The sequence below is a fragment of the Macadamia integrifolia genome, chromosome 4, assembly GCF_013358625.1.
Source record: "Macadamia integrifolia cultivar HAES 741 chromosome 4, SCU_Mint_v3, whole genome shotgun sequence".
Lineage (NCBI taxonomy): Eukaryota > Viridiplantae > Streptophyta > Magnoliopsida > Proteales > Proteaceae > Macadamia > Macadamia integrifolia.
This window is the reverse complement of record NC_056560.1, coordinates 28,099,825-28,116,813: the sequence shown is the minus strand read 5'-3', so window position 1 is coordinate 28,116,813 and position 16,989 is coordinate 28,099,825. Positions and strand designations below refer to the sequence as shown.

At 35.9% G+C, this 16,989-nt stretch overlaps 1 protein-coding gene across 1 annotated transcript; it reads right to left on the bottom strand.

Annotated features, from left to right (window-relative positions):
• Positions 1-6,012: 6,012 nt before the first annotated feature.
• Positions 6,013-6,912, bottom strand: LOC122077433 (early nodulin-93-like). The gene is made up of 4 exons (XM_042643376.1): positions 6,737-6,912; positions 6,570-6,631; positions 6,398-6,473; positions 6,013-6,276 (listed from the first exon to the last, which is right to left on the bottom strand). Exons 1-4 carry the CDS (start codon positions 6,825-6,827, stop codon positions 6,185-6,187), a joined length of 321 nt encoding a protein of 106 aa, XP_042499310.1. The 5' UTR covers positions 6,828-6,912; the 3' UTR covers positions 6,013-6,184.
• Between the last annotated feature and the right edge of the window lie 10,077 nt (positions 6,913-16,989).

Below are 16,989 nucleotides of genomic sequence, written 5' to 3'. Positions count from 1 at the left end.
GGTGGAACACGTACAGAACAGGTGGGTAGATCGGAAACCCAAAGACAAGCTTGTTTTCTTTTCCCTATAATTACTAAAAGGAACTTGAGTTCTTCAATGGGTTTAGCTTAACAGTGGTATTAGCAAAGATTGCAAGTGGTAAAAGGTGTAGCGGCCATTGGTTTCGGTAAAGCATCTCTTAAAACCGTGGGCTCAGGTTCTTTAGTTGGATCACTCAACCTGCAACAACTTAGGATAGTTACCACGTGGTACTAATCAAACGCCCCAAATTGCTGGATACTCTGCCACACACATGTGCACTCAAGTGTAAATTAATCACATTTTAATGTTATTAATTGTTCTTAATTTTTTGATTTAGTTCATTAAACAAATAAAAGACAAGGGTTTCTCATGTCGCTCGTGTGTGGAAACTTCATACATGCCACACTGATCATGATGTTGGAAATAGTTTCGTCTCTCTCCTGATTTCTGTTTCTTCTTGTATTTTCATTGGTTTTCTCTCTTCTATTTTGTGCATGGTTGATCTTTCTTCAGCCACCCCGTTGAAAAGGATTTGAATTCCTATGGCTATATTTGATTGTAAGGTGCGAATTAGAGAGAAGGAGTGTGAAATTTTCATATTTAAAAAAGAAATATATGTAATCATTACCAATGTAACTTTAACATTAACTTCAAATCATTCCATATTTTGTTATAAAATTTCACTTTACTTAACATTTAAAACCGTTTGCTATAAATATGTAAAATAAAAGTTACATGTAAAATATATCATTACTAAATATGATTAAAAAAAATTAAGTAGCTTATACAATCATATGGGGTAATGATTATAAATATTTTTCTTACAAAATAAAATTATAAATATTTTTCTTTTAAAATATGAAAATTTTACTTTCCTTCCCTTTAAATTCTCATTGCAACCAAACAGAGCCTATATAGTCACAAAATATAAAAAGGTATGAGAAAGCATATGATACCGGCAACATGAGAATCTTTTTCCCTAAAAAATATAAATTAGTTGTTTATAAAGAACCTTGAACTTTCGCATGGGGTTTAATCCGCAACTCCACGCTCCATCCTCTTCTTCTTTCTTCTTTTTATTTTTTATTTTTTTTATTTTTTATTTTTATTTTTTATAAAGAACCTTGAACTTTCGCATGGGGTTTAATCCGCAACTCCACGCTCCATCCTCTTCTTCTTTCTTCTTTTTATTTTTTATTTTTTTTATTTTTTATTTTTATTTTTATTTTAACCATAAGGGCTAAATTAAGGCAAAGCTTCCCCCACATGAGCACAAGTGTAGAGAAACTTTTTTCCTCTCTAGATGGTAAGTGACATGGCTCTCTCATGGCTCTCTAATGTGTGAAGAATTAGGATGACCAATCTGATAGTTGAAATGGTGGAGTAATTTTATTCTATATGACAAAATAATTTTATCCCATCTCAATAATATAACCAACAATCTAATGGTTTTCCTTAGCTTTCATTTATAACATTAAAACTATCTGATGATTGATGCAACTACGTCAATCATTGGATATCTAAAGAAATAATGGATTACCATAATGGGATGGCTATTCCACCATGTATTAAACTTTCCCCTAATTGTCTTAATCTTCATCAACAATAACTTATTAATTATGATACATAATATAATGTTTTTGAGGTAAAATTTACCATATGAATTGACTGACAAACCTTTTCAAAGTTTGAGCACTAACTTATCATGTGGCAAACAAAAACACCAACAAACAACTATTGTCTAGTGCAGTTGATGAATTATGATGCACAAAAAGTCCATGCTCAGTAGGAGATATCAAGTTCGAGTCTTCCGGCTATTATCTACTTCCCTTTCCTACAACACCACCAAAATATATTTCTCTAAGGGTGCTCAACAAGGACACCCACACCAGATATAAATTAAATGGTCACTGAGCATTGTTTGGCTGAAAAACTCATCACCCAAGCCTTGTGGAGAAGGTATCAACTCACTTCTTACCTCGAGGAGAGTTTTTGTTACTCAGGTCACTTCATCCACAATGATTTACTTAATTATTAGACTCCTTTGTAGATAAGTTTCATCATTGACTCATGTTTCTTTTGTAGAACATCCAAACATTCCTACACAATCCAATTCAAAGGTCAAATGTGGTGCGTTAAGATGTTCTCTCTTCACCATGGGTCTAGGAAAACCTGGTAAAAAAAAAAATTAGGGTAAGAGAATGCCATCTGCTTGGGTGGCCACTACACCAGTGCACAGATCAATGGGAGGTTATGCAAAAGTACTTTCAACACATAGGGCGGAGTAACATAGTCTTTTTGCACCCTCATGTGTCTAGATGTAGACACACACAAGCGAATAACTTTCCTTTTCCCAAAAAAAAATTATTATAAATTGAAAGAGAGCCATGTATGAAGCAGACCTAACCATTTCATGTATCACCGTACAACTTAGCATTCTTCTTACAAAAGAGTTCAAGGATTTCTCTTTGAACAATTTCAACACATGGCAACTGAGTTGGCATTCCCAAATTGTGTGCATGTGTTCCTTTGGTCATCCTTTGAATGTAGCTCATCCTATTATCATATTTGAATGTCACATTGCCCAAAAAAAAAAATTAAATAAATAAAAAACCATGAACTTAATATGGCATACCAAGTAGAACAAGCATTACAAATCCGAGAAGGACACACTATACTGATAATATGTAAAATTTGGGCTCTACTTCAATTATTAGTGACAAATGTATTTATTTTCTATTTTGATCCAAGTTATCAGTTCATAACTCTCCAACCCCCTTCTAGTAATATTAGTTGTAGTATTGCTGTAAAAGTGTGGCCCAATGGCCCCCTCTTGTCAGTATTCAATTCTTGTGGCTTGATATAATTGGGTCAGGCTGGGACTTGAATTCTACTAGAACCTTCTTTTGACCTGGTCTGAATGACCGATTCCTATGCACAGCCTTGCTAGGCCCAACGAGCTGAACTCATATGTAACACATTTGGCCAAACGCGGGCCCAAACTTGGAAGTTTGAAACTAAAATGAACCGAGCCAGGATGTGCTGGGGGTTCAAGCTCAATTTGGTTAAAATTTTGTCAATTTCGTAACTCTGTCCCGGCCCTCTTCCACCCCCATCCTTGTCCCAAAAAGAAAATTAGGACTTTTACTAAATAAAAATAAAAAAGGCCAAATAAATGCAAATGCCATGTTCACTCAATTAGACGATTTTCAAGAATCAGATCCTCTCCAGCCGTGTTCGTTGCCCAATGAGCGGCCGAAGACTTGGAACCTCGTAAGGCCTATGTTTATGTTTTAAAATGTGTGTCAAGATGCTCTCAGTCATCAGATGTGCACTGACCTATGCTAGTGCAAGGCCACGTGACCTATGACCTGACAGCTTTCTTCTTCGCCTAGTTTATGCCAAGCTTCAATAGAAACAAATGTATTTGGCCAATGTAACACCACTTCAAGGGTTGGAAATTCTTAGCATATGGTCTGCTTAGCCATATCCAGCCCATTTAATAAATGGGCTGTTATAATGCTTGGCCCATTATCATATTGGCACAAGTTGGACTCATGCATGAACTCTGGAACGCAATTGGCTCCTGCCGGGAATAAAGACAGAAGCACCGTAGCTCTCAAGTTCTCCAGCTGCCCCAACTACCACTAGAATCACCAAAGTGAGTTTTCTGCTCTTTTGCTTAGAAGTCTGTTTGGATCTTTAGGTTTCATCATAGAATACTCACAAGTACCATGGTGGACAATTAGCTAGAGCAGCAGGTGCTGTAGCGAAACTGATAGGAAAATAGGGTAAATCGGCTACATTAAAATTACCATTAAGAAAAGTCCTATTTTGGTGAGGGCCGCGAGAGTAGTACCAAATCGAGGCAAACTTGAAATACCAGATATGACCCCATAAAAAAGGGTCAAAGTCATAAAACTGCTTAGGGAGTCTATAAGGGGAGGCCATGCTCATTGTCATGTCTAGGGGTGTCAACCAATCAGGCCGGTTCGGTTTCGATTTGGCTTAATTGGGCTTGAAGACTTTCAAAGACTACATCGTGTCCGCCCATTTAACTAATCGGGCTTAGTTATTGAGGGCATGGTACGTTTTATATTCGTTCGGTTGGTCGGCCTCGGGCTATAATTGGGCCACCTTAATCGGGCTTTAGTCGGGCCTTAATCGGGCTACGGACATGTTTAATGTTAAATGGGCTTTAACCGGTTTTTAAACGGGCCCTCTTTAAAATGTGCTCTTATATTCCGGCCCACTCATGCAAGCCCAAAAAAATGACAATTAATTAATAAATGATACCAAATATAACCATTATTTAAAATGTGAACATGTTTTTACTTTTTAGTTTTTACTTTTTAATTGGGGGGTAAAATAGGTATTCTACAATCATTAAAGGGTCGGGCTAGGCCGGTGCACAATAGGCCGGTCTCGGTCGGGTGTTAAACAGTCGGTCTCGGTCGGGCGCCCGACGGTCCAAGTAGCAAAACCAAGACCGACTGTTTATAAACGGGCCGGGCTCAAGCCCGACACGTTTAATAAACGGTCAGGGCCGGGCCGATCTATAAACGGTCGGTCCCAGACGGTTTAGTCGGTTTGGGCCACGAATTGACACCCCTAGTCATGTCCATTGTACTAGATGGGACATGCAGTAAGATAAAGCTAAGGGTTATCATAAAATTTTAAGGGAAAAAGTAAGCGATGGTGGGAGCCTTGTGCATTGGATATGTCATTTTTATTATGTTTTCAAAGGTGGAATTTAGACCATATTACTTGGGGATGTAGCACTAAGTAAGAACTAAGGTCGTTGACATAATAATTATAAATGACAGGAAACAAACTTAAATATGTTGAGTCATTTGATGTTATGAAGGCTAAATTTTCCTTTCAGCCGTTCCAGGGCCTGGGGAGGGTGTGTAGCCTTATCCCTTACTTCAAGCAAGATATTTATCCTTTCATGTGGTGATGAAATCTATTCAGAACAGTAGAGTTTTAATGCCACCTATAGGATCACAGTATGCGCAACCTTACCTCTACTTCGTAGTAAAGATAGTTTACTAACTTCTCTCTTTCATGCCTCCAGGACATTAAGATCTCCTTGATCACAAAATTGCAAGCCTAATACAACCTGCCACATGGCATAATTAGATGTTGCAGCCCATAGATTCCTTTTTTTTTTTATACCCAAGATGTCCGGATCTTTGACCCAACTAATCCCTGGGCTACTGTGATACCACTTACACAGGATTGGGTTAGTCCAAGATAGAAACTCTTGTCCGATGACCCCAATAAGTTAGGCGAAAGTTTAATCATAGGACTTTGCTTCTTAAGAGAGAATACTGTGTCCCCTCCAACTAACATCCCATAGATTCCATGGCTGATTTTTTTTTTTTTAACATGAAAACCACTCTAAATGAAAAACTTAACAGACACGTAAGAAAGAAAAAATGATTTTGAGACTACTTAGACCCCAAGTCAGCAATTTCTAGCTAGGGCCCTTTTTTTTTTTTTTTTTTTTGTGGTCTTGACCTGTTGGTTATATAAAAATTAGGTCTGGCAGTTTACCTTTTCATACTTTACCACGAAGGAAGACTAAGTGTATTTAGGTAAGAAAACCTCCGTTTAACTAAAAGTGAAGGACAAGGGTAACCAGATTTAAGGGATGTAAGTATAGCCTAGCAAATCCAAGCCCACCCAAAGCGGATCAGACTCGTCTCCAATCAGCTTCCAACTATTCCTCTAAACGTGATACATGTCTTACATCAAATCCGACGATCAATATTGCCCATAAATAGTTCTACTTCGGTCTAACTCAGGTACATACTTAAAACCGATTCAACCCAGACCAACCAATCGACCCATTGACACCCTTAGATGCTTAAATCTTGTGTGGGTAGCCCATGGTTGTGATCCAAATCCTAGCGTTAGTATAGGGGCTATACACTATACATATATCTCATGGAAAGGAAATACATACTGGCATACAACATATATATCATGAGAACCAGATGAAAACTGTACTTACTTATTTTTAATTTAAAATTTACATATACAAAGAGAAGCACACTGAGCTAGAAGCAAAAGCTAGCTAGGAGTCTCAAGACTGATATCTTTATCATCCTTATGATCTCTCTACTTAAAAGAGTAGTAGTTAATTGTAGAGAATTAGTTAAACTTCCATGTTAGACTTATTGAAGGAGTTCTTTCTTGCAGATGCCAAAACCGTCTTGTCTGCAACTATGAAGTAGGCAGCACCTGCCACTGCACATCAACCCATATATATGCACAAACATAAGTTCCATGGCAATTACAAGTAACAGTTAATTGGGCAATGAAGATGAAGGAATGAAGTAATTAGTAAGTGATATATGAAAGTAATTACCAGTGGAGATGATGAGTGCCTGTGCAGTGGGATTAAGGTTGGTTCTGGCCCATGGCAGCATTCTCACGCTGGCAATCTGCATATTCCATGAATGCAAAGTAATTAACGGCGAGCTTTTAAGGATGAGTTCTACAGGTTGATCATGATTATGATGAAGAATAAGAGCACTTACTGTAGGAACTGCAGTTGCAAAGCCTGCAACAACAGCTGCCTTTGCTCCAGCCATCACGCCCTCTGTTGATCCAAAACAAACTAAATTTCAACTTCTACTCTTATAATAACAAGAAGAAGAAGTAAAATTTGTGGGTAGAAAAAGAAAGAAATAGAAAGAGGTAATACCATAAGAGCATTTCTTTGCCATGGCAAGTCTCTGATCCAGTGAGGCCAACCCATTTCTTTCAAGGGAAGACTGAGCTACATTTTTCGCCATTATCTTTTTCTTGAAAGAGATCAAGTGGAAAATATATCAATAACTAGAAAGAGCAATGTATGAAGTGTGAGTGAACTGAGATTGTGGTAATTTATAATTGTGGGTATTGAATGTCAGGGGAGTGGAGAGGAGACTACTTGGGAGTTAGATGGTTTTAGATTTTAATTCCAACGTCGGAGTCACCTGTTTTAATCTTCTTTTTTTTTTTTTTTTTTGGAGTTTCAAGGTTGGTGGAACAGAAGAGGAGGGTAGATCGGAAACCCAGAAAAAAAGTTTGTTTTCTTTTCCCTATAATCACTAATAGTAACTTGAGTTCTTCTATGGGTTTAGCTTAGTAGTGGTATTAGTAAAGATTGCAAGTGGTAAAGGTGGAGTGGCCATTGGTTTCGATAAAGCATCTCTTAAAACCGTGGGTGGGGGTACTGACTCCACTGCCGCACCTGGGCTCAGGTTCTTTTGTTGGCTCACTCAATCTGCAACAACTTTGGATTGTTACCACGTGGTTCTAATCCAACGCTCCAAATTGCTGGATACCCTGCCAGACACGTGCAATCAAGTGTAAATTAGTAGCTTTTTTTTCTTTTTTTTTTTGAAATAATCTTTTTCCCGAAAATAAAATAAATTGTTCATTGTGCATCCATTCGAGTTTGAACCCTCTTGTAGGTTGAATACTTTCCATCAACCATAAGTGTTTCTTCTTCTTGGCGTAAAAAGGTAAAAGTCTTCTCTATTTTCTTTTCAATGACAAGAGGGAAGCTTTCTCCGTGAAATGTTGGACTTTAAGTTCCAAAACAACAAGTATAGAGGTACGCGCTACACCCATACATATACATATATAGGTCTGTACATGCATACATGTATAGAGATACATATATAGATACATATACTGACACCTATAGAGAACAAATACACCCTGTGTATGAAATGACACATACCTGTAGACGTACAGCTACATCTGTACACGAACAGGTACGTTTGGGCCTATAAATACCCATGCCTACATGCTAGTTTCTACCACAAAAAAATCCAAAGAGAATGTCTGTCTTCGACACCTATACCGTATTGTATTTTATATTGTTTCCTCTTCTCTCTTCCTTCTCTTAAAGTTACCTAGTAGCTTACAGACTCCCTTTCTTAATCACATTAGGAGTGCTACCTTTGTGATTTGAGGGTAATTTTATCTTGGAGGTAAAAGAGCAGGTCGACCTTTTATGCACAAATAATGGGCTTTTTAATACCTTAAGGAAAGTATCTTATATGATTTCACCCCACTGTACTTACGAACGGAACTTTCTGTTATACTCAATACAATGACTACATCTCAAAGGTTAGTATAACATTTACATTCATTTTAGAAAAAACCTAACATTACCTCTTTAATATTCTGAGAACAATATGAACACAAGTATGAAGAAATCATTTTCCTCTCCGAAAGCAACATGGCTCTCTAATTTGTGAATTGGTAATATATGTTTATGTATAATTACCATAGATGATTCCTTTCTATGATCTCAATCTGCCAACTTTTTGAGTAGTATAATGAATATATCGAATATTTGGTGGAAGACATGAAATGGATAAAAAAAAAAGGAAGTCATAACAAAAAGGTTTTTTTTTTTTTTTTTTTTTTTTAATCTCATTTCATTCATATTATCCACCATCTTCTGGGTTTTCTTGGTTTTTAATTTTTACTATATGACTGATGCAAAGTAACTCTAATCATTGAATATTCAAAGGAAGGGAAACGGCTCTCTAAGCCCGAGGCATACATTGCGTGTACCTTTTCACAGGAATTATTATAAAATACATATATTTTTTATATCAATGTGAGATGGCATTGCCTATTGAGTATCATGATTGCGGATAAGGCTCTTCTGTAACGCACTATATCATGTAGCATAGATCCACATACATGCAACCCCTACGACAGAGGATTTCCACGCCCCACTTGCTCATAAAACCCTCTCCCATAAAGGAATAATGGGCATGCAACTACGTATTGAATTTTCCCCTAATCTTCTAAATCTGACGAATAGTTTGAGGTCTTAAAAAAAAAAAAGTTAGAGGTAAAATTTATGAGTTTCTTTGTAATTTCAATGGCTTGTAAAGCATGCATTGAAGGTTGAGGACAAAGATTCTAGGGTTGGTAGGGGCAAAGAATGTGAGAGACAATCATTCTCATGGGGTCATGCACCTTCCGTTTGCTCAGGTGGATATCCATGTGTGCTCCCCAACCTCCCCCATTTGGAAGCAATAGGAAACCTGACGAGTTTTCATTCTTTATCTTCAAAAATATTAACAGACTATAAATTGAAAGATAGCCTTGTCTTACGTCTTGGCATTCTTGTGACAAAAGAGTTCAAGGATTTCTCTCGAACAATTCCAATCATTGTTCTAAACCGTAGATCTGATTGGTCGATATCGTCTAAATTGAATTGGTATTGGCTATGACCGATTCGATCCCAATACACTAGTATGGCTCAATAGTAAAAATATAATAAAATTTGATTTTATTAAAAAGCAAGAACAATCCCGAGTTTTAGAACCTTGATTACAACACATGTTAGTTGAGTTGGCATGCCCAAAATTAAGGTATACATGTGTTCCTTTGGTCACCCCCATTGAATGTAGCTCATTCTACTATCATATTTGTATACCACATGGGAAAAAAGAGTCTTATACTAGCCCTTCTTTACCAACAAAACTTAATAGTTGATGATATTTTGTTACTTTCTTCAGGTTTTTCCATAGTTACTTTCGGTTTCATCCCTAGGCCTATGATAGGGAAACCCATTTCCTCGTTGGAGGGGCTTTAAATTTTTTATTATCAAAAACTTAGTGGATTCATTCCCTCGCTTCCTTGTAAATTTGTCTTTCCTCGGGAAGAGGTTCTCCCTAACCGATTTCAGTTAATAGCTAATTTCTGTCCAAAAAAGGAAAAACTTGGCATAGCATGTACCAAGTAGAACAAGCATTCATACAATTGTGAAAGGACACGATATAGTGATCATCTGCAAAATTTGGGCTCTACTTCAATTACAAGGGATAGATGTATATATTTTCTACTTTGATTTAAGATCTTGGTGTTTGGGGATGGACTTCTAACTCAGTGGCACGAAATTTAGGCAGTTGAACTTTAGCGTAAGTTCAAGAAAAATAGTAATAGTAGACTAGTACGTAGTAGTATAGCAATAAGTGTGGCCCAATAAACACCCCGTTGTTGGACCCGCGTTGGTATTTATGGCCGATGCTTGTGGCTTGGTATAATTGAGTCAAGTTTGGACTTGAATTCCACTACTAGAACCTTGTCTAGATCTGGCCCTAATGCCCGAATCCTATGCACAAGCCTTGCTAGGCCCAAGGAGCTGAACCTATAGTACACATTTGGCCAAACTCCGGCCCAGACTTGGAAGTTTGAACTAAAATGAGCCGAGCCAAGAAAGGCTGGGGGTTCATGCTCAAATTGGTTAAAATTCTATAAATTTCCTGACTCTGTCCCGGCTTAAAGGGAAGGGAATTTGAAAACAAATTTAAATCTAACTGGGAAACTTTGGTAATTATTATTTAACATGATTATTTAAATTACTTAAATTTCTTACTATATTTGATGATACTTTTTTGGATGTATTGTTTATTTTGGATGTCTCTTGTTGGTTCAATCAACTGGAGCAGAGGTCATTCAAGGAGGAAGAGAGAGGAGGGGGAAGCATGCTAAGCTGAGGCTACACCTAGGAGAGGAATCATTTCCTATAAATATGTAATGCAATTAGATACAAATTCATTTGGGATCCCATTCATACGGAATCCACTTAAAGTGTTATTTATGCATGCCACACTCAAATCGGCTCACAAAAAAATTAGAAAGGCTTTGTTTGATTGCGAAAAGAAATTAAAGGGAAGAGAAAAGAATTCTTTTTGACTTCATCGAAAAAGTAATATGACATGAGTTAAGTCTCTCAAGATCCTAATGGTCCAAGCTTGAGCTAGAAACTGAGAACTCAACTCTAGTTTATGGGCAAGGGATCGGTGCTAGGTCACATGGCCCCTGCACCCAGACATAGGGAGGGTAAATTAACCACCCCACCCTCAATTAGCCCGCCCCTCTTGATTACCTATGTGCCTCCCATTGGCCTTGTGCTGGTGCTTGGCCACGTGACCTAGCAGCCTTCTTTATCCGTAGTTTATTTACATCCAAGCTTCAGTAGAAACAAATGTGGTAGGCCTATATGCAACCATCACAAGGGTTGGAAATTCTTAGCATTGTCTGCTTAGATCCGGCCCAGTTAATAAATGGGCTATTATAATGCTTGGCCCATTATCCTATTGGTACGAGCTGGACTCGGGCATGAACTCTGGAACCCAATTGGCTGCTGCCGGGAATAAAGACGAAGACAACATGTATGGTTTTGATTCATCTGTAGTCTACTCCTTACCCTGATTTCCCACTTCACCACGAGGGGAAGGTAAGGGTATTTAGGCAAGAAAACTTTGCCCATTTAGCTAAAAGTGGAAGATAAGGTTAACCAAATTTACGGGGTGTAAGTATGGCCTAGAAAGTCCATGCCCACCCGAAAGCTGTGACCCTTGGTTGACCTCAGTTCTGCCCATAGATATATGTAAAATATGGGGAAGTGTTTCCTGTGGAGGAGTACAATTTTTGTGGGTGTACGGGGTGTAAGTATGGCCTAGCAAGTCCATGCCCACCCGAAAGCTGTGACACTTGGTTGACCTCAGCTCTGCCCATATATATATATATATATATCCTGTGGAGGAGTACAATTTTTGTCGGTGTACGAGGGCCAATGGAGCGCATGAAGAAACATCCACAGAGATATTTTCATTTCATGGTGGTGGGTTGGTCATTTCGCCCCTTCATGTATGGACATAAGGATCACACTCCACTTAAATCATTTTCCCATAAAATATATAGGAGAAAGTTTTCCTTCACCGATAGAGAAACAGTTCACCCGCCATCCTAGGGTTCACAAACCCCTATAGAGTTTTAATATGTTTCCAAAATACCTCATACCCCCTACACTCAAGCGTTACGGTGATTGAATTCTCATTCACAATGGCCTTAGGTTGACTCAAATCCATATATATATATATATATATATACTAGTAAAAAATATATGTGCATATGCACGTGGGGTAAGAAATTACTGCAAATAAATCAAAGCTATATGTGTTGTCTTACATAGAGAGAGAGAGAGAAGAGAATTGATGACTACTGAAAGTTTAAATAAACATTGCTACAAGAAAGGGTAGTTGAATGTGGAAAACATAAAGATAAATAAAGCATTAAAGAATAAATGAATATATGAAAATAAAATATTATTTTGGCATACATCCAAAATTGGCCAACTACTTAGTTATATAGTCACAAGTTTATGTCTTTGTTTTGAGGGACATGTGATATGTGTGTGAGATAGAAAGATAAAGATAACAAGGGGCATAAGATAAAATGAAGGGAGATGTAGGGGATATATTTATAGTAGAGAATGTGAGTATATTAACACCTTAAAATTTAAGGGCAAAAAATAATATAAAGAGATGAAAAAATCATAATAAAGATACACACAAACCATAATAAAGATGATTGCCTCAATTTTGCATTAGTGAAGAAGCATTTAAAAGAAGCTTAGATAAATTAAATTACATCAAGAAAGTAGATGAAGTCATAATAGTTCAAAAATAATGAAAATCGTTGAGAACCTATATTAGTATCTATAGATGTATCCAAAAATAAAGACAACTTGCCATGCCGAAACTTCTGAATGTCCACCAAATATTCTCAAGTCAACAACTTGGGGAGGTACAAAAATGTATGCTGAATCTGAACGAACAAAAAATAATAATTAGACTAATATCTAATCCCCTCTATCTAATCTGAGATAAATAGTTGGAGTCCAATACTGAGAATTCCCCATAAAACATAACCACATCAGCTACAAAAATAGATTAAATACTAATCCAAAATTTTCAAATTATTAAGAAAATATTATTATTTTGGAGCATGGACAATGTTTTTTAGTTTTTTACATCCCTAAAACGATCAAGATTATGTACAAATAAAAAACAAGGAGAGTTTCTTGCATGCATCTTATTTTTTAATTCATAAAAATCCATATAAAAACGCCCACGTGAGCATGTGAGAAGAGATGAAGTAATTAAACAATCACCAAAATATTAGGGAAAATTGATATCTACACTCAGCAACCATATTTCTAAAGCATTTGATCCTTTCTTTACACTACGTTGGCCATGAACCCATCATTTCTCTGCACTCAACAACGACTCCAAAAATATTTCGTAAGTATTTGATCCTTGTTCTAAAGTTCAAGTTGCAAACCCAATTTGGGAAACAAATAACAAACTGCAAATTAGAATAAATAGATACTAAAAGTTAAGTTCGAAGTGAAATTAAAAACTTTAAAATCACCAACATAAAATGGAGCTCACAACCACAGGTAGGATGGAATGTAAGGGTGGATCACAACCCTATAATAGGCAGTTAGAGAAAGAGGAAAGGTTTTATGACAAAACCCTAATAATACGTAAAAAGAGAATAAATCCTATAAATCAATGGAGGCCTCTCCTATGAATTTGAACAACAAATCCACAAGTAGAAAGTAGTTCTAGTTCATCCAAGGATTAAAGTATCGGTATCGGTCGCTGTATCGGTCGGCCAAAATTAAGATACGTATCGGAGGGTATCGTATCGTATCGGAGATACACTAAGATACGCTAAAGATACACACATAAATGAATAGGAAACATTTTTTTAAACACTTTTGCATAAAGAATTTGTTAAAAAAAGTTATTGATAACATGTATTATGCATAAACACTAAATTGAGGGTATCGTACTAAGAATTCAAGGTCTGTAGTTGTCTCATAAATGTAAAATCCTTGTTCTCAACCTTGATTTTCACTTTAGTTAGAGAGAAATATGACTGACAGCAACTTTGGAACAAAAACCCTTCAAAAAATCGTTTTTTTTTCTGAAAAATTACCCATATTGGCCATTATATGATCGTAGCGCCGATACGTATCGATACTCATCGATACGTACCGATATATATATATATATCGATACTCACCGATACGTGCTGATATATACCGATATGTATCGATCGATACATACCGATACTCACTAATACGTACCAATACATACCGAAACGTACATTTTACCTCAATTTTATATTTTTCATAGAGTCGTATCGAGGCATGTCGTATCGCATCAATGTGTATTAGTGGTGTATTGATGCATATCAGTATGTATTGTAGGATATATATCGATACGAAATGATTTAAAAAATTCAATGTATCGTATCGGTGTGTATCGTATCGGCCGATTAAATTTAAGATACGTATCGGAGGGCATCATATCGGTATCGGAGATACTTAAAACCATGAGTTCATCTATAGACAATTAAAGTTAGGTAATACACCAGGAAAAATAAAAGAAAATTAAACCATAGAGTGAGCAAGGGAGAGAACCAGAGTGCCGTTAGGGGGGTTTCAAGTCGGCGGTTCCAAAGGAGGAGCAAGCAAGACAAATAAGTTATTGAGCCACAAAATTGATATTGAGACAAATAAGGAGATTAATTTTTTTTAAAGGAATAAAATAAAGAATAATATTAAGAGTGATAGAAAATATTTCATAAAAAAGTGAGGAAACAACTCTTGCATACCCTTGTTTCATGGGAAACAATATTATTTTCCGCTGGAGCGACGAGCTAAATCACAGATAATAATTTAGCTGTAAATAGAGGTAAAGTCAAACTAAATCATGCATAAAGAAAATTGAGAAGAAATTGAAGCTTAGAACAAAAAGAATTGTTTTAACTGTCTATAAATTTGATTAGCTTACAAGATTGTTTCTTTTCTTCTTTTTCTCCTATTGTTTCTTTTCTTCTTTTTCCCGTTTTTTATTTTTTTTTTTCCCCTGCACTAAATAAACTAAAAGAGATAGTGGTTAACATCGAAATCAGTGGTAATTGACTTCTGAAAGAGAGCCCCAATGTCATTAACCACTGGAACAGAGTAACACAATTTTGCACCCATGAACACTCCAATTTACCGAAGGGCTTGAATTACCAAAAAAAATTCCCATCAAAGTTTAACTATACCACATTTGGTGGAGAATGTATCCACTAATGCAAGACCCAACTGAAGTGTCAAAGCAAGAGGCTACACCATTCCAATTCCTCCAAGATTTGTCTCCTCTAAAGACTTTTGAAGTGATGTAATATCAAGCTGCTTAAACATAATAGGGTCACAAACTTCATCCAATTGTATTGTATTCATGGAGAAAATTTACAATGATTATTTTCGAAAAATGACAATGTGGTAGCACAACATGAAGACAACATGAACATGCACCACCGGAATGAAGCACCACTGAGTTGTGTGAATAAGGGGATGAAGACAGGAGGGGAAAGAGTGCTAGCTACTGGAAAAGAACTTGCAGCAAAAGATAACTGATAAAGCATAAATTAACTTAGCTTATCATCTAGCTACTGATTTATCCAATATTACTACTATGCTATTGATTTATCCAACATGTTGAGGATTTCTCTCTCAAATTGCAAGTTGAAGGTCAAACTACAATCAAAAGGAGGAGAAATTGAGAACCCATACTGTTGAATTAAGAATCTACTATTGAAGGGTAATGAATTTGGGGGAAAATACCTTGAAAAAAAAAATCCATTAGACAATATTGATCAACCAAATAATCCATCATGAGTAAAGAGAAGTATGAAAACTTTGGGGATTTTTGGATTCTAGGGAATCGAATAATAGCCCTAATGGTATGAACTAATTGTATGAAATTTTGGAGAATGATGGATTCTAGGGATATGATGGCATGAAATTATTTACCAAAACAGGTAACATGAAATTATTGGCCATACATGAGGGAGAGATATTATATATATATATAGAGAGAGAGAGAGAGTGGTAGTTTGTGATAAATAAGGGGACTACTTTAGAATTAAATAAGACAAAAAAATATATATATTAAGTCAAGATATTTATATTGAGACAAATAAGGAGACTGATTTTTTAAGGAATAAAATAAAGAATTTTATTAAGAGTGAAGGAAGATATTTCATATATATATATATATATATAGAGAGAGAGAGAGAGAGAGAGAGAGAGAGAGAGAGAGAGAGAGAGAGAGAGAGAGAGAGAGAGAGAGAGAGAGAGAGATAAGGAGACTAATATGATATAAAGAGATTTGAGACAAATAAGGAGATTAAATTTTAAAGGAATAAAATAAAAAAATTTATTAGAAGTGAGAGAAGATATTTGAGAGAGAGAGAGGAGGAGGAGTAAAACTAAAATGAGAAAGACAGATAGAGACAAATAAGGAGACTCCCAATAAAGAAACTAATTTGAAAACCCTAATAAGTGGAGAGCTCCATAGCACACAAAATAATTATAAAAAATAATAAGATAAAGATCCCAAAAACCGTCCCCTTTTGCTGCCCAAGCTTGGATGATTTTGATCCTTGCTTGGGCGGCAAGGTGTCGTTCTCCACTTGGTCTTACTATCAAAATAGATAAGTGAAGTTGATCCTTTCTTAAAAAGGATGTCTTCTTAAATATATTTTTTTATTTTCAATTCCTAAAATATAGGAATAGGAATATCCAAGGGTTTTAAAGAGAGGATGGTTCTTTTGATAAAAAATATTCCTTAAATATAGGATTTTTTAAGAAAAGGTATAGATCAAAAGAGAAAAATATAGAAGCATGTGAGATTTTTTTTGAGGAAAATATAGATTTTATTTTTTTGATAAAAAAAATTCTAATTTATAGGGTTTTAAAGAGAGCAACGTGAGAGAGAGGAGGGAAATGTTGAAAAAGAAAGTAGAAAAGTGACGGAGGGATAGATAAGGAAAGGGATCTGAGAAGAATAAAGGAATTAATTTTTTAGAGAATAACCAAATATTAAAAAAATACAAAGGGTACCAATAATATTGAAAAAATAAAAAGGATTGAAAAAAGAGATAATGAAAAAGATAAGGTATTTAAATAATTAAAATAGGTAAAGTAGTCCAAGAAAAATTTAGCCATGAAATATGAGTACATGCTTTTATATAATAGTATGATATGTATGTATGTATGTACTAGTAAAAATTACACGTGTAAATGCA

Bases quoted from the DNA above. Each gene is read 5' to 3' on its own strand.
- LOC122077433 (XM_042643376.1), bottom strand. From the start codon at position 6,827: ATGGCGAAAAATGTAGCTCAGTCTTCCCTTGAAAGAAATGGGTTGGCC. The intron at 6,632-6,736 runs GTATTACCTCTT...TTGGATCAACAG, and splicing joins GGCAAAGAAATGCTCTTATG to AGGGCGTGATGGCTGGAGCA. The intron at 6,474-6,569 runs GTAAGTGCTCTT...TGGAATATGCAG, and splicing joins TTGCAACTGCAGTTCCTACA to ATTGCCAGCGTGAGAATGCT.